Below are 18,496 nucleotides of genomic sequence, written 5' to 3' on the forward strand. Positions count from 1 at the left end.
AAATGAAATCATGTGATCGCGAGGCACGAGCTATACTTGACATGGGCCAAGCCAGAAACGCGCGAGGAATTCTCACTAACTTCCGTTTCCCATCAGTAAAGTTTATGACGCGTATTTCGTCACGGAGTTGTAAGTGACGTAATTTACGTCATATCCCGTGAACAAGGTTTCATTATCGAAAATGCTTTTATGGCATACTTATGAGTAATTATGTTACATATGCTATCACCAATAAAATTTATCATCAATAATAAAATTTAATTTATTCGTATCCGTTTCTAGATTTTTATTTGTAAACTAAAATGATGGACAAGGTAAACGCCATTAGAGGCACCGATTTTTAAATACCCGACGTTTCACCAGATGGCGCCAGCAGTTTTAAATGTGGAAATTTTATATTATTCAAAAACTGTGAAAAAATATTAATTTTTTTCGTATTGATTTTTCTGATAATTAGTTTTAATATAAAATGGTGTTAGAACTAGGTTTTGTAAATAGATTAATACTTATTCCGTTTTCGCTGAAACCTAGTATAAATAAAGGAATTAAAATCAAACCTCTCATGGTAGTATTAAACAAAAGATTTTTGCCTAAGATGTGGAGATTGACTGTGGGCTATTTGATCCGGACACATTTGAACCTAAAACCTTAGCAGTGGCGTTTGTCACTGTAAAATCCTTATCACCAAAAAAATTAAAAAATTTTGAATTTCTTCGATTCCCGGATATTGGAATAGTTTATTTTCCAAAAATAAATTAAAACAATCGGGTAAATGAATCTTGTTTCGGCGAAGTTTTAGATTTAAAAAAATCAAACCACATGAACGTAGGAAATTTCGAAATGGAATTTCGAAACCGACAAAAGTTCGAATATTCGGTCTCGATGAGGCTCGTACGCGCGCACACTTCGGAGCCGTTGAAGGGGATCACTGTTTCGAGATCAATAACCGGGACAGGCAAATCCAGAACGCTTTCATCTCGAAATCAGCAATATTTCAATCAAATATTCTCAAAACAACTCGCGTATGAAGTACTCTAACATTTGAAATATGTCAAGAAGTTCCTAACAAACGCGAAGCGTCGATAGATGTCGCCATTCGAAAGGCTTAATACGTCACTATTGTTTACATTGAAACCCCCATACTCGTGTATATATAGTACGTGGGGTGGGGGGTGCTCAAGACGTACATAGCTATTTCCTTTCCCCAAAAAGATGGTACCTGCGCGTCCAGATTAGTGCTGGAAATAAGCCAATCTCTTCACCTAGTTTTGAAAAAAATGGAAAAACTAAAATAAACGCCGAGTTATGACGAAATACTTTCTGTCAAATCTGTCTACGAAATATTATTTTTATAAACATGTTCGCGATATACTTTTTCATGTGCATAAAAACTACATTTAGTTTTATGGTTTAAATTTAAAATAAATATTTTAGCAAAAAAAATTTCCTTATTGTAAATTTAATCGGATTCTTTTAAAGAAAATATTTGAGTTAACTTTAAATTTATCCTATTTGAATTTTAATTACTGGTAGTTAATCGTCTTTTCTTTTGTAATCAAAATATAATTCTTCAATTAACCTTAAGCTAATTCAAACAATCCCAAATTTTTCTTACAAATATAATCTATTTGAATTTTAATTACTGGTAGTTAATCATGTTTTCTTTTGTAATAAAAATATAATTCATCAAATCGCCTTAAGCTAATTTAAACAATCCCAATTTTTTTTTTACAAATTTAACCTATTTGAATTTTAATTACTGGTAGTTAATCGTATTTTCTTTTGTAATCAAAATATAATTCATCAAATAGCCTTAAGCTAATTCAAACAATCCCAATTTATTTTTACTAATTTATCCTATTTTAATTTTCATTACAGGTAGTAGCTAATCATGTTTTCTTCCGTAATTAAGTACTACGGAAAATATTGCTAAATATCTATTTTTTTAATCAAAATATTATCCTTCAATTAACCTTTTCAGTTTTCATGCCACCACGATAAATCACAAAGCGACCGTTAAGCTAATTAAAACAATCCCAAAATTTTCTTACTCTGATATTTAATTATTGTGAGGAATTGTAATAGCTAATATCGGAGGAATTGTAATAGCTAATATTGAAGGTATTAAAATCATGATAAATTGTTTCTATGTGAAATAGTGTCTGGTGAGGTATAATGTATTTGGCGTAGCAGTAGCCCTTGAAGCCAATCACGAATTAAGTATCCGTGATAACAATATTTGGCTAGATTACGGCAAAACACGCCGAACAGAAGGAAGCAAATCGATCGGCAAAGAAAATCAATAACGACTTTAATAATAAAAAAAGGCTGTGTGAGACAGTGATATAAAACGGATTAATTAATTTGAAACAGCTGGGAGCCAACATTTCAATTAAAATTATTGTAAGTCGGATTGAACAGCGCCCGGATTTCCATTAACGATTAACGTTAATTAATAGAATATCGCTAATTTCGGTACAAATAAAATTATAATTAAGTATTTCGAGTATTTAAAAGAGCTTGAATTATTCGTTACACATCATTATAATTATGAATTTCGGTTAATTTTTGGATAATAAATATTTAAAAACCATTTAAAATATATAAGCTAAGTCAAATAACAGTCCATATAACGGACGAATATTCAAACCCCCGAGGTCGTAACCTTAGCAAAAAAAGGTAAGAAGAATTTGTGAACTCACCGATTGCGAACAGTGGGGACGCGGATTTGTAAACGACGCAAAAATTCTCAAAGGTTCCAAAACGCGGCAACCGAGATGGCGAAAATCAAGCGCCTTCGAAAGAAAAATTTCCGAATTTCCGCAAACAGCTGAGATCGTTGTCGTCGTTTTCGGCTAGCTCGAATTCAACACATCGCGGAGCGGTTCTCATAGACCCCCGTTACGTAGAATAGTCCAAAAAGAAGTGAGGGCCTCACTCAGTCTGGGACTCTGGGCGATGATATACTTTCTACAAAAGCCGTAAATATACAAAGCTGGCGGGAAAGAGCTGGCTTCCGTGTGTGCGTGCTTGCGGAGTGGCGTAGTCGGCGGCTGCTTCCTCCCCCGTCCGTCTGTCCGCCCCTTGTATGACGACGCTGGGGGTCGACACCAGATCCCCCTTCCTTCTTTTCGCGTAAAAACTGTTGCGGACAATCAAAGCCGGCCGGGCTACAAAACGGGCGCAGATTTCACCCTCGTCGAAGCTTGGGCCGCGTCCACTTTCGCCGGAGGATGGATCTTTTAGGAGACCCTGTCGTTCGGCAGTAGCGTATGGCGCGACATCGTTTCCATCGGTACGGCGCGTCGAGTACTTCCGGTGTCTGGAGGTAGCGTTTCTCGCTTTTCCGCCGGTTTTCAGCCCTAGTTTCGTGGCGAATTCTCGGCGGAGTTTTAACGGCTTCGTCAGCACCGACTGACGCGAAAATGGAGATGCTCTACGAACGGCAGCGCGCGCGCAAGCTAGCTTCACCGCAGTGCCTCGACGATTGGCGAGATTCTCCACTATTCCCCTCTTTTCCAGCCAATAGGAAGCGTTCTGCGTCAGTGACGTTAGTGAGTCGCGCGCGTATGAAAGAAGGCGATCGACGCCAGCCGCCGTGTTCAAATATATCGAAGGAAAATGAACATTTTCGCCCGTTTTCCCCGCGCGCTTTCTCAACTTCCCTCTCGGTTCGCAGATGCCGGGCATGCCCCCGGACGAGGTAAGGTACAAATGTTGCTGGAATCTAGGAGCAACAAACACAGCATCCCACCAAGGATTCTATATAAAAATATAGAATCCTTGATCCCACACAGGGAGAACGCAACCCGTCAAAAGTCGTGCATTTTCTCGCGTACAATTTTCATTGGTTAGACGCTTTAGCGCCTGCTGCCGTCGGAAGGGGGAAATTCGGAAATTGTCTCCCCCCCAGCCGTAAAACGTTCAGCGTAAACGTTTGTCCAATGAAATTTGTACACAATACTGCGTTAGCGTGTTTAAAGGCTAGCTGCGTTCTCCTTGTGTTTGTTTCCCCGACAGCCGATCACAAATACAAACAGTGCGCGTCGAATTCAATAGGTAGCTTTCTTCCATCTTGCAATATAAGTAAAATTTCTATACCTTCGATTCTAAAGTTCGAGTAATTACTTCTAGTAAAAGGGATCCTTCGCGTAGGCGCCAACAAATTGACATAATCGTATTGCGATATTTTCAAAAGGAGCTCATTTCTACGTTACATATACATCTGTTAATACGTTAAAGAAAAGATGGAAGGATGACGCGTCTTGGGATAAAAAACGGAGAGACATTAGATCCACGCTCTTTTACCCTCCGTTGCGAATCCTAGACAGGGATGCCAGATTATCAACCGAAAACCCGCCAAAATAAAACTGAAAAAAGCCCAAAAAGCCACCAATCCTTATTTTGGAAAATAGCTGTCGATTTTCCCAAAAACAAGCCAAAAACTATAAAGCTTGTGGTGCCGGACGCAAGAACGTCGTTAATTGCGCGTATGGGTCACATGACCTAGAACTGATAAATAGTTTTTTTTTGTGATATGTACAAGGTGGTGTCAACTGATAAATAGTTGTTTTCATAAAATCCCCATCAAAGAACTACCTAGGAGGTGGTATACTCTAGGAAGAAACATTGATTTTTCGGGAAACATGTTTGCCAGCTTATTGACGTACATTCATGATTCACGCGAGTCGCTCCGACGGTTTCTGAACTGGAACGTACTGAACTGAACTCCCATCAAAGACTGAGGGAGCAATTTTTGTCGGGGGGGGGGGAGGGGGAGAAACAACATGGCCGGATTTTATGAAAACACCTATAGAGTAGTAGCACCACTCCGTAGCTTTGGCCATGGCCGTCATTGTGAGCGCGAATTTTGTATGAATAGGAAAAAGCATGGATGACGTCGTGTGACGTAGCACTGCTATTACTCTACGTCACCCATGCTTTTTCCTATCATAAACAATTCGCGCCCGCAATGACGGGTATGGGCAAAGCTACGGAGTGCTACTACTCAATAGAGCTGTTTTTGGAGTGAAAGTGGCAGCTGAGCCTCGCTTGACGAAGACGAGCGGTTTATTTTATTTATTTATTTTAAAGTTTGGTTTTTTGGTTCTTGGCGGTATTCTCAGTACAAAAAGCAAAAAAAACAAAAAACGAAAAGCTAAATTTCGCGTCAACAGCAGCAACCTTTTTCTTTCCAGCCAATTTTTTTTGAAAAGAAACCCAATTGGCTGCTTTCCAGCCCAATCTGGCATCCCTGAGACCAAGATCTCCAATATGAGATGCACCGCATCGTCGTCGAAAGACAGAGATGCGATAAAAAAAAAAGCGCCTGGTTTCAATTTCTCCCCCTCTCCCCCTCCCCCAAGCAGCGCTGCCAGACCTACAATAAATATCGTACACGTCGATAATTTCGAGCTAATTTGTGGGATGTACGATATTTTCAATGGCATACTATATAGTACGCGTTTTTCGAGAACTCATCTTGCGCGTATGATAGTTTTTTTAATTGGCCGAAAACTAGTTAAAACCAAGAATGCATTTATTTATACTCAGGGAGAATTAATATGTCGAGATTATTTTTAGAGTTTCTCCAATTCCACCCGTTGGGGTCCCCGGTATGCTCCTCCGCTTTAATAAAATCAAATAATACTGCAATCTCATTGGTTCTTAAAAATTACGTTTTTGAATGCGATTAACGCCGCTGTGAGGACGCAAAAAATTGGACCGCCTCGTTTTTCCACCCCCCTCCCCCTTAGCGTGACGGGGTTAGGCCCTCAACGTGTCCGTCGATAGTCTCGATATATTCATTCTCCTTGAGTATAAATAAATAAATTCTTGTTAAAACTGTGACTTTTAAATATAAGTTTTCAATCGGTCGAACTTTAAGTTTTATTTAAAATTTGGATTTCACAAGTTTAACGTCCATATTTACATAAAATTTGCCACTTTTTAGGCGTACCATAATGTTTTTACGAAATCGCCAAATTTTTGGGCTCTGGTTCGATAATATGAATTTCAAGAACTGGCAACGCGGTCCCCAAAGAACCTTGGTTGAGGACATTTTTCGTAATCATTTGATTAATGAAATTTTTAATTTGATTATCTCGTGTTTGGGAGGTTATTCGTAAATTGAAATGTATTTTTTTTTCGTTAATTAATTAAATTACTATTTTAAATTATTAATTGTTGGGTGTTATGAAATATCTATAAAATATAAAAACATGAATGTATTCAAATTGAATATTGCGAAAGTGATTTTCCAAGAAAGTTTGACAACTGCTTGTGCAACGGTGGTTTAGAAGAAAAAAACTGGTATTTAAGCCTCTAAGGCCTCATTAAAAATAAATAAAAGAAATAAAATAAAATAAAAATGATGGGCAACAAGGACTCGATCCAAGAAGTAATAAGGAAGGAGTTTGTATTTCCATAGACCAACAGTCGGCTCTATCATTGCCGCATGTATGAATACGATTCTTCGAAGAAAAAAAACGACTCTACTGGGGAGCGTGGTGCCATCTATTAATTTCAAAGGAAGCTGAAATTAGATTATAATTAGACAACTTATACTCTACTCTTGTTAGTGGACTTTAACCTAAAATATATGTCCCTTATAAAATATATGGTTAAAATTTACTATAATTTAGGTTATTGTTAAATTATAAACAAAAAAATCAACGCGAGGGGTACTTTTATGTCCCGCCTTTTGGGTCAAAATGTAGCGTAAACATCTTGCTTTTTTATTTCGACGCTAGCGACATCTGTTGAAAAAAGAGCTGCTTCACGTCGAGTCGACACTTGCTTTAATATATTTTTAATATTTAACATTAATATACGAAGATATATATTTAAGGGTTAGTGCTTTTAACAGTTGAGTTATCTGACCCGAGCAAAAATTTATCATAAATCAGATAACACATAATTCGCATTTACCTGCACATATTATCAGATCACTTGTTGTTAGCATGGACGAGCTACTGAAGGACACTTCGCGGGTAGCCTTCTACAACACTACCGTGTTTCGGGGCATTGTTTCAAAGCGCGTTTTCTTAGGCCAGTCACGTGAGCTTTACGTCACTAACGAACGTGTGGAATTAAAAATGTTCCCAAACGGAGGCACGTGGAAATTGCCGCGTCACGTGACAATTTATTGGCCCCTGGAGTCGGAGCCAACGCGCCCTGGTGAGAAAATCGCGAACTAACCCCATCTGACCAGCTAAGTTTGAAAATAGTACAATAGAAACACAAATTACAGTGTTCGATTCCAACCACGTCATTGGAAGCACAAATTACAGTGTATCAGCGAATCTCACATATTTGTCATCAGGTTTAATTGTCGCTAGTTACGTTAAATAAAATTATTAATTGGGACACTGCAGCGAGATAAAGCTGTAGCGGACAGAGGACCTAAAATTTGGCAAGAGCACCTTTATGGAGTATCCCCGACGCGAAAAAACGGGATCACAACGTTGGCATTTCGTTTGTCAGATCAAGGACACTTTCTCGGGGGGATATCTTGGTTATTTGAGTCATGGGCTGATTCATATTCCTCCAGTCTTTCAGTGTCCAGCAATCTGGACTTCCCGAGACGCATTTCAGCTCTTTTTTGATTCCAGATGATCGATTTCCCCCGAAGAGAAGCTAGACTTTCCAGTGGTTCTCCAGCAGGAACCAACTCATTCATTACTCCGTAGAAAAGCATTCCAATAATTTCCGGAATTCTATCACCATTTCTCCGGAGATTTATATACGAATAAATTTTATATTTACATAATCCAAAGAGGTTTAGAGTGTAGAACGCTCGAGGGTGGCTGAGGAGAGCCACCCGACACAGGGTGGTCCTCCTCGAAGGCCAAGTCGCCCGCTTCTATGGGAACCGAGGGTGCGTACGAAAGCAGACGCTACTCGCGAAATAATGCTCAGACGTGAGGGGCACACTTACTTTTGGATTTTAATATTCTGGCGTAAAAGAAAAGTAGCTGGGACTGACTCGTTTCGTGGACGAACAACTCTAAAAAGGAACTACGAGCTTTCTCGCTGGAAATAGAGGGACTTTAAGCTAGGAGCAACAAACACAACACCCCACACAAGGAGAACGCAACCCGTCAAAAGTCGTGGAATTTCTTGTGTACGTTTTTCATTGGCTAGACGCTTTAGTGCCTGCTGCCGTCGGAAGGGGAAAATTCGGAAATTGTCTCCCCCCCCCCCCGCCCGAAAACGTTCAGCGTAAAGGCTTGTACACAACCCTTCGTTAGCGGGTTTAAAGGCTAGCTGCGTTCTCCTTGTGTTTGTTACTCCTAGCTTTAAGGCTGGTTTCCATTGGGGCAGATAACTCCAATGATTATTAGGACACCCTCGTATGATTAAATCGTGATTAGATTAGATGAAAATTAAACCTGTAGCTTTGGCTGTAAAAATATTAAAAACGATTTAATCATGATTATATTTTTACTCATGATTATTAGGACCCCCTCGCATAATTAAATTATGATTAATTAGATTAAAATTAAATCTGTAGGTTTGGCTGTAGAAATATTAAAAACGATTAAATAATGATTACATTTTTACTCATGATTATTAAGACACCCTGTTTGTTTCCCATTTTCCTACGATGAGTTAAAAGAGCGCCAGAGAGCTTCAAAGTGTGGCCTACTAGCCCCTGAAAGTAGGCTGCAACTAGCGCCAAACCAACTCGGCCGATGGGGTGGCTTACGTTTAAAAAAGAAAAACTAATGTAGTGCTGGGATGTGTGTAGAGCCTTAACTCTTTTTGTAAATAATTTTGTAAATATGTTATTGTATTATATATATACTGCTTCTGGTTACCTTATGACTTTAAGTGATGAACTATTATGTTTTTTATTACTTCGCTTTAAAAATTGTAAATTCCTGCGAATCCATTGTATAATGGTTTCCTCCGTGATATAAAACGGATTTGTACCCCAAAAGGAAAATAAATATAGATAGATAGATAGATAGCAGCAAAGACTTTAAATACTGTTTAAGTTTACTTTTTTACGCTGGTTACCTCGATATGTTTACCAAGTCCTTTTTTACCTATCACATGAACCCAAACCTTAATGTTCGCGTTTCCCTGCTGCTTGGTTATGCGCTTGTTGCAGCCTACTTCCAGGGGCTAGTAGGCCACCCTTTGAAGCTCTCTGGCGCTCTTTTAATTCATCGTAGGAAAATGGGGGAAAAAACACATACTTCTCAAATCACCCCCTACAACTCCTTAAACTTTTTGCATAACCTTATGAAACACCCTGTATACATAGTTATTCGGTTTACTCTTGTCTTTCACTGGAAGCTGGCTCGCTGCAAGACACATGTGCTATGCAAGCAGCCAACTTCCAGTCAGAGTAAACCGAATAACTATGTAGTCGGTAACATGTCTAGAAATATGTTAACAATTCTAGAAATATGTTAACAATACTAGAAATATGTTAACATGTCTAGAAATATTTTAACATGTCTAAAAATATGTTAACATTTCTAGAAATATGTTAACATTTCTAGAAATATGTTAACATTTCTAGAAATATGTTAACATTTCTAGAAATATGTTAACATTTCTAGAAATGTTTTTTTTTGGTTTGGCGCCACATATATTATTGCGCGCACTCTAGAGTAAATCAAGCTTTAGACGTAATACATTATTTTTACGTCGACGCTCGCCGTCTATTGTTTTTGTCCTAGTAAATAACAAGAGCCTTTACAGTTATCATAAAGCCACCAGAAGTTATATTATCTTAGTTGAAGAATTTTTTCTGCTTAGCTGTTTAATGCATAGGTGTGGGATTTCAATGCAAAAAGCTATTTTCAGTTTTAGGTAAAGATACAATAGTTAGCGAGTCCCTTATAGATTGCTAAGTCCATAGACTTGTATAAGTACATTATGTTAAAACCGACAAAATAATAATTTATTTATAACGTCGCTCCCGAGTTCCTTGTTTTGGGTGCTGCGTTTGTTGCGCCTAGCTCTCCACAAGGGGCTGTTCACAAATTACGTAACGCAGAAAAACCACTTTTTGGACTCCCCCCCTCCCCCTCGTAACAAAGAGTAACAAATGGAAAGACCCTCTTCTTAAATTACGTAACAAATATCGAACCCCCCCCCCTTAAATTATTATATGCTGGTAATAAAGTACAATAAGATCAGGTACTAAATTTTATTGTTTGTAATTATCATTTGAAATTACAACTGTATTTTTACGCAACACTTTATACCCATGGGTATGAAATTCTTTTAAACGTGAGTAAACCAATGAAAATACAAATGTTTTTAATAATTGTGACTGTTTCTGAAAATGGAGAAAATTTTATTTTACGATATTAAAAATAACATGTGTTACGTAACATTTCAGTGAATCCTCCCTCCCCCCCGTAACATTTCGTAACGCTTGCCAAAACCCTCCTCCCCCCCTACCACGTTATGTAATTTGTGAACAGCCCCCAAGCAGTGGAGGGGATGAGTACCAAAACATTTTTACGTAGCTAATGATAACCAAAAAAATGTTTTATGATGGCTTCGGTCATGCTTATTTTCTTCTTCTTCCTACGTCCATTCTTGGTGAAAGCAAATAGTACGGTTGTCAGCAAAAATGGTAAAAACCAAATAAGTACCTGCTTAAGAGAACTATCGCCATCTAGCGAGCTGCGTGTTACCTCGCAGATCATAACGGTTAGTTGCAGATTGTAGTTTGTCGAAAACCGGAATACCAGTACACGAATCGAGCAACAAGCGTCAACATGACGAATCGGCAGGAAATGGCGGATTCACACATCAAGAAACTTTAATCGCGTCATTCTGACGTCATTTCCGCGAAGCGTCGAGTAATCTGGATAAAGTTTCAGCGTTCCCCAAAGCCGCTAGTGCGCGCTCTCGCCAAAGTCCCGCAGGGCCGGGGACGTCCCTCAACCCATTCGGCATTATTAACGGGGAACCTTGGACGCTCCAGTGATTCCAACTCTAGGCTCGCTATCTGCATATTGAGTCGATTCTCGTTGAGGCGGACGTGACGGGACTGGCTATTACCAGCGAGAGCGATCCGTTAAGGTTGCAACGGGCCAGCCGCACTTCACTCTTAATTATAGGCCTCACTCGAGGCTAAATAGGCTATTATAAAGGCTAGACTGGTTTTACGGAACCATTGTAAATTGCCTTGGACATAGGTCTACAGATAGACAGTCCCGAAATACCACGAACGACCTTGACGCGGTAACGCGTTAAACTATTAAATACGCGTATGGAGGATAGGCTTAGCTAAACCCATCCACGTTTTTGGCGATGGTCGATTCCGAAATGAGGCTTCCCAAATGACCACCCCAACAATTTTCGAATCGTGGTCAGTGTGGGTACTTCCGGTTCTTGCTTGTAGTCAAATTCTATTGCTAGGCACGCCAGCAGTTTTGGCTATCTACAGGATTATCTGGAAGGTGGTGCCTTGGGTATTAGCCTAGCTGTTTATTATTATTATTAAGGTAGACCTTTGGCCCCTGATTATATTTTCGTAAAGCTAGCAAAATATATCCAACCTCCGAATAAATATAATTTTCTAGAAGTAAAAACGTTAACCATCAAAAGTTATAGTTTATTTCTTAATTTAATTTTAGCATGATTTTTGTGGTTCAAATTTCAAATGACCCCTGGTGCCCCCACTGGACACGAGAACAAACTATAAGAACTTAAAAAGAAAATTTTGTCACCTCAGACCTTTTGAAACCGACAATTAACCTCAAGATAAATACCGTTAAGCATAGTTTAGTTCATGGAGTGAATTACTTTCACTGTTAGACCTACTATCTAATGATAGTTCGTATTTCACTGACAACTTCACAAGACATTTGACCTTGGTCATTCCTAACTTTTACCTGGTGGTACTGTTTTATTTTGTCATTGAGACTAACCTAAATACTGGCTGATATGGAAAACACAACGTAATGGACAGTGGTATAATTGACTAGTGACCCGTTATCTTTTAAATAGGCCAATCATTTACTTCAATCAAGTTGGACGAGAAACTAAGAAACGATTTTTTACACGTAAATAATACAAACAACAGTGTTCCAGAGACCCCAAATTTTTGAATAAATTCCACGAAATAGTGTGAAAAACTTGTTTTTGGACATGTTCAGAAAGGTATTTCTCAAAAACGCGCAAGTGTCATCTGGAAATTTTATCAATGATTTCAAGAACACTGCCCGTAAATTTAATTCCATTTAATAAAATTTGTTGATCTACGCGCCAATTCTAAAAAAGGTCATTTTAAAATTCTAAATAAATTAGCAAAAAAAAACAAAAAAAAACCGCACTACTTTGCTTAAAAAGGTGGAAAAAAACTAAAAGTTTTAATAGGTAAACTTGGGTTATAGTAAATGGCAGAACTGCATTATTTTATACTGTTACAAAAGTATATTTTAAGATAATATTAATTTTCTAATTCCGAAAGAATTTCTAACCGTAGATTATTTTCGTGGTGTACTATGATTTTTTTATCTGTCGTCTTGAATAAATTTTTAGAAAATAATTTAAAATTTTTTTTGGAATTAAAATCCATTCGATTTTGCATTATAAAGATCTAACCTTAAAAACTGATCTGAACTCCTACGTATCTCGTGATGAAAGCGATACATTAAAACAAGTTCGGCAAGCGTAATGACTTTATAGAAAGGCCTATTAAGGAACCGAGGAACAACTTAAAAATATCCGTTATTAAATTTTAATTTTTTCTCTCTACCTAGTTTTTAATAATTGCTAACTAGTATAACCGAAATAAGGCCGTATGATTATACTTTTTCTAGCCCAAATTTTAACATTTTGCTGGTATTTTTGACAATTATTTCAATTTTTTTTAAATACGTTTATTTTCAATTTGCGCGTATATCAACAAATTTTAGCAAATGGAATTAAAATTAGGGGCAGTGTTCTTGAATTTCTTGATAAAAGTTCCAGATGACACGTTGAGAAATACCCTTCGGAACATGAACGAGTTTTTTCACTCTTATTTCGTCTGTGCGGAGAGTGTAAATATACCTAAGAAGCTAAAAAGGTCCAAATTGACTAATCTGATGGTGTACAATCCATATCTATCGGCGGAATTTGGATATTCCTTCACGGAAGCTAGTTCCGCCGCCAGTGGTCGCGGTGCTTCCGTTCTTATATTATAGTCAATCGTACAGTGTACTGAACCATAATATGTAAAAATATTTCCACATTATCTTTCGTGGGATTTATTTCAAAATTTGGGGTCTCTGGAACACTGTGCAAGCGGGGTCCATCTTGCAATTACTCACAACGAATAGAACACTTACAACAGAGAAGGGGTACATGCATTCTAAAAATACTCGTCTATTAAAACGCGTTCTCAAAATAAATGGGTACTAAGAGTTGAGTGAACTTACGGACTCGACTTGGTTCCTACCACCATGGTGGTTCCTTCTCCTTTCTTCAGCGGCGGAGGGTTCCTACTTTGTCGAAGCGAAATAGAAGCAGCTGTAGCGGTAGATCGCGGGATATCCCTCGGAGGAGCGTCCTATGGCGGCAGTCTAGGCTATGACTTGTCGAGATCACCTCTCCAAACCGATCTCTCAAAACGAGTAACCACGCCGACCGGGGAAAGTCTCACTTTTTCGCGATAAACACATTTTTTTTTGTACACGAGTACAGGATTCCCTCGGCGGCTCTCCCCCCTTATCCCCCGCCCTTCCATGCACAACCGCGGCCTGCCTGCCTCGAAGGGAACCTCAGGGCTCTTTTCGCGTCGTGAGGTTATCGGCAGGCCTATAAATTATTACGTAGTTAGTTTTCCTCAGCGTCCACCATACCGCGTTTCAAATATGGCATGTGGGGAAAACACCGGCCACCAATTTTTCCTTTCCGGTCAGAATGGATTTCTAGATTTTTATTAAAGGAACAACAATGAGAGATGATTGTGCGAGTGAGATAAGGTTAAATATTTGTTCGTCTAGACTCTAGACGGACGAGATTCTCTTGGACCAAGTCCGAGGGCGTCTAGATTCTTGTCTGTGAGGTTTTCTTTCTTATAAACGAGCTTGAACTTGAGAATTAACATTTGAAATAAAGGCAGTTGAAACGTATTTTTAGGGCCTTTGTTGTCCGGGTCCTTTGCCAACCGGCGTAGGACTACCACTCGGGCTTTTTTACCAAATTAAATTTGGCGTATCCGTGGATTATCGATAATTTTCAATGCCAAAAGCAGCGCTCGTGGTGACATCTATTATATGATTCGTGAATCGAAATCGTGAGCAATAAAAGATTACTTCGTACCATCTTATGGATGTTTTAGAGTATTACTTGTTATATTCAATTAAAAATAACAATAATCTTTGGATGCAGTTTTATGAAAACACACAACAATATTCAGAGTTGTACAAAAAAAAATAACTACGTTCTTCATTGGTAAAAAATCTAAATATCGTTTTATTAGCGAAACAGTCGCCATCTAGCAATTCTTGTACCAAATATTTTAAAACTAAAATGAGAATACAGCTGTCTGCTAGCATGAGTTAATAACCACGTTATTTCGCTTTTTAATAATTGGGGTGTAGTTATTTTCTTAAAAATAATGGGAAAAATTAAAAGATCGCGTCAAAAATTTCACATTTCCTCAAAAAAACCCATCGAACCAAAGACAAACTCCAGTAACGTTGGTATAGATCATGATGTTCAGCCTATGATTGAAAGTGATTTGGTAAGCTATTATTGTTGTTACAATATTTTTGGCAAGCAAAGTTTTATCTCTTAATTTGATAACAGGGTGGTGAACATAATATGAAGAAGAATATCTTTGAAGGAATTCCAATTAATTTGGAAGTGATCAAACACAACATAAACGAGTTTGATACACGCAGCGTACTCTCATCAAAATCCCTGGGATTTCAACTCAAAAAAAAGGAAAAACGAAAAATCAGACATGAACTGTTTCTCAAAAGTATGTGTAATAGATACCCCTAACAAAAAGGTCCAAAAATTATTTTGTTATTCGCCATTTTTCAGAAATAGACGTTTTAGCGTCAGTGAAGAAAGAAGAGGCGAGCAAAAAGAAACGGCAAATGATTCCAGTCGTCGGAGACATGAAACCTTTAGAGGACGCTCTGCCCACATTAGAATTTTTGATGGACAAAGCTAGGGGAGCTAATAATTCGTATGTATTTTGATTTTCATTTGAAAGTAAGTCCTCTTTAAAGATATATTTTTAACTTGCACTTTTCAGTACGGATAATGAAACTCAATCTGTAAAACCGAGAAGTAGTCAAAGTTTTAAAACGAGACAAAAAGCGATGTAAGCTACTTTTAATGATAGAATCATAATTATATTCTGAAGTGCGTTATTGTATTTAAAGGTTGCGTGAAATGAATATATTCAAGGAAATTGCGAAAAACGAAGTTTTTAAATCTAATCCTACTGGAACGATAACAGCTCATTTACGTTATAAATATCAAAATGAAGATGCATAAATTATAATGTAGATTTGGTTTCGTAATAAAAATATTTAAATACTACAGGAATATTAAAACGGTTATGTCCTCCTATTTGTCTTTCGCATTGAGTCAGAAATACATGAATAGAAATTCACCCCTTGGTCTCTCTTGTAGGAATGACCTGAAAAATTTAGGCCAGCTGTTCCTAAATAAAAGGGGACATCCAAAGAAGAATGCATCTGAAGTAAACCAAGCTAAGATTTGAACCAATAAATCAATGGCAGAACTGACAGTGAGTTATTTCAATGTAGCAAGAAATTTAAGGCAGCTCAAGATTTCATCTACAGGCCATGATGAAGCAATGTTTCTTAACATTTTAACATCTGAAACACTAACATATTGCAAAATCTTAGAAAAGTACCCGCTTAAACTAAAACCAGATTTAAATGTTGGCGAAACTTTGAACTCGAAAGTTTGGCGAGTTTCTACAGAAGGCTTAGCGAGTTTTGAGCCGAGTACTTGACTCAAACTCGTTTCGAGTGCTCGCACACCCTTACAAATTAACCACAGTTTGAAAAGTTTGCCAGTTTGCTATTTTTCTAATAGGTTTTCATACTTTAATTTCTAATTGTTACGTAAATAAAATCTAATTTATATTTTAGAAATGTGCTAAAGAAAGCTTTGGTATTCTATAAACACAAAATTTCAAAAAGCTTATTCACAAAGCATTACTCAAAGGGGAAATTTTGGAATATAAAACTTTTATAAGGAGTGGACCAGAAAAATGATTCATGCGAGAATTCAAGAATTCATATAGAGTAACCTTAAGAAGGGAAAGGATCAATTATTTAACCTAAAAGAAAGGGTAGTGAAATAATGTATGGTAGAAAGATGAGTGCAATTAAACAAGGGAAGAAAAAGGTTTCAACTTCCACCGCTTTCAATATGAAAAATCCCAAACCTAGTTCTTTAAACTCAGAAAATTGTGCTACGATACCAAGTTCCTCAACGCAACAGGTTATTCCTAATATTTACCTATTGCTGATTTCACCTAACGTTGCAATTAAAAATTATTTTGTTTAAGAGTAATTGTGTAAGACGTTATTCAGTTATTCCTAATATTTACCTATGGCAGATTTCACCAAACATTGTAATTAAAAAAACCTGAAGTTCTTTGAAACTACTAGTGCAGTATTAAACAAAAGAAAGTTGTTAAATGAAGTTTGTGATAATATAAGTGAGAAAGAACTAGGCCTAGTCAAAATAAGACAAACAAAATAATGCTTTTGTATACGATTAACTGCTGGTTTTAGCTAAGGCATTGGTTCTGTAACTACTCTATTTTAGATTTGAAATTAAATAAGTACAAATTTAAAATGAATTACTGGGATTTTTTATTGTAATTTTTAAACATGACTTTCACACTATAAATGACTGAAAACTATTCTTATTGCTAGTCAATTTTTTTAGTAGCTGCGAATTCTGCTTCGTTAATTAATAGCAATCGGTCCCGATGATATTTGTTTTAAGCGTTCTTTCCTTGAACATTCCTCCTAATGGTTACAGCTTTTCTACCACTGACGTAAGAAACACTTGTAATTTTTTCACCCAATGCATATTTTATTTGTGAAAACAAACTTTCGATCGCACTCCCAGTAATCCTTATTAAGGATAAAAAGTAACCAGGGCATAGTTGGAAAAAATTCTTTGATAAACCTTTAAAGCCGAAATACATAAGTCCCACGTTTGCCAAGAAATAAATACTGTCTGTTGATGGCTATTCAAATTTAAATTTGTGTCTAATTCGAGGATTTCCCGCAGCCAAATCTCAAACTATAGCCTGTTTCCATAGAATTGAGTACTGTAGAATTCAAATCTTTTACTCTTTTTGCGCGCAGGGTCCCATTCTCAAACAACTGATTACAAGGCCTCAAGTAGTTATATGTCTCTTTTGCACTTTTACGCTTTTGTTCAGAGCTAGTTTGCACTAAGAACTTCCTCTTGTTGGAGTACTTTGCTTGGTGCCACGTTTAGACGAGTCCAAGCGTCTCTTTCAATATAGCTTTTTAGCAATGGCCATGTTTAGTTCTCTCCTCGTCTCTCTTATAAATTTCTTCTACATCTTTCCAACCGAAGGATACACCATTTCGGATAAAATCTTTGGGACCATCTTCTCTAGATGCGTAGAGCTGCCCAACTAAATTTTTCATTTGATGAGATGGGCCAATTATCCAATGAATTAATCGTGGCGTTTCCGAGAAAGGGTTTTGAAAGCTTGGGTCAATTGAAAAGTCATATGACTTGTCAATGGTAGTTTTGAATCCAAATACACCATTGACACCCATTGTAATTTTCATAAGTGCAAGGTTTTCTGGAGCTCCATCGCAAACTATTCCAATACATTTAAAATTATACATTTCAAATGCCTCAAGGGTCTGGCACAAAGTTGTTACTAATTTCTTTTGTTGGAATGTATGGGAGGAGATGAAATATGGACCGATTACATCCATTCCAGAGGTTAAATCTCTCCGTAAAAACTGCAGGATATAATGGATAGGGGAAGGAGCTTGAGGTGGTGTAAATATCTGATATCAGTCAATTCTGGCCAGTCGTTTTCATCCATGGAAAATCCAACAAACTCATGGGTCTTACTGTTCCACATTATCTTATCAATTACTTTTACCTCATCAAAGATAGCAATTCCAATACCAGTTGGGACTCACTCTCCCTTATGCTCCTTTTCATTTGCTCTTCACGTAGATAGTATTAATTAATTCTAGGTTTGTGGTTAAAATTATGAGTTTTTTCTTTGAGTGTGGAAACACTGGGAAGGTTCAAAATTTTGAAGCTTCTCAAAGCTTCGTAAGCTGCTGGGCTACTACTGCAAACAGCTAACGCAATCCTTAAGGTGACGGCATTCCACTCACGGATGTGAGATGACTGAGATTTTTCTTGTTGGGAAAAGAAATCTCTTAATTGGTCTGATAAGTGTTTTTGAATCGAATCCTTTTCCCAGGATGCCTTTAGAAGCTCTCGAGTCAGCCCAGTAGTGTGT

At 37.5% G+C, this 18,496-nt stretch overlaps 2 protein-coding genes across 7 annotated transcripts in view; one reads left to right on the top strand and one right to left on the bottom strand.

Annotated features, from left to right (window-relative positions):
• The window catches only part of Ndae1 (Na[+]-driven anion exchanger 1), an 81,816-nt gene extending 68,235 nt beyond the window's left edge, over positions 1-13,581 (bottom strand). For 2 of the 6 annotated variants that reach the window (XM_090172944.1, XM_090172941.1), the window contains exon 1: positions 13,401-13,570. In XM_090172944.1, the coding sequence (XP_090029070.1) occupies positions 13,401-13,426 (26 nt within the window). In that variant the 5' untranslated portion in view covers positions 13,427-13,570. Of the gene's footprint in view, positions 1-2,702; positions 3,457-13,400 lie in introns of those variants that run through there. The other 4 variants (XM_090172948.1, XM_090172949.1, XM_090172945.1 and 1 more) reach the window with 4 other exon arrangements.
• An 878-nt stretch (positions 13,582-14,459) lies between these two features.
• On the top strand, positions 14,460-16,368 carry LOC149948102 (ribosome biogenesis protein SLX9 homolog). The gene is made up of 5 exons (XM_090172282.1): positions 14,460-14,710; positions 14,776-14,950; positions 15,016-15,163; positions 15,233-15,301; positions 15,363-16,368. The coding sequence occupies exons 1-5, from the start codon at positions 14,585-14,587 to the stop codon at positions 15,475-15,477; spliced, it is 633 nt and encodes a 210-aa protein (XP_090028408.1). The 5' UTR covers positions 14,460-14,584; the 3' UTR covers positions 15,478-16,368.
• Positions 16,369-18,496: the final 2,128 nt, after the last annotated feature.

Source organism: Leiobunum rupestre, chromosome 4, assembly GCF_980474605.1.
Source record: "Leiobunum rupestre chromosome 4, qqLeiRupe1.1.hap1, whole genome shotgun sequence".
Taxonomy (NCBI): Eukaryota; Metazoa; Arthropoda; class Arachnida; order Opiliones; family Sclerosomatidae; genus Leiobunum; species Leiobunum rupestre.

Bases quoted from the DNA above. Each gene is read 5' to 3' on its own strand.
- LOC149948102 (XM_090172282.1), top strand. From the start codon at position 14,585: ATGGGAAAAATTAAAAGATCGCGTCAAAAATTTCACATTTCCTCAAAA. The intron at 15,164-15,232 runs GTATGTATTTTG...TGCACTTTTCAG, and splicing joins GCTAGGGGAGCTAATAATTC to TACGGATAATGAAACTCAAT. The intron at 15,302-15,362 runs GTAAGCTACTTT...TTGTATTTAAAG, and splicing joins AAAACGAGACAAAAAGCGAT to GTTGCGTGAAATGAATATAT.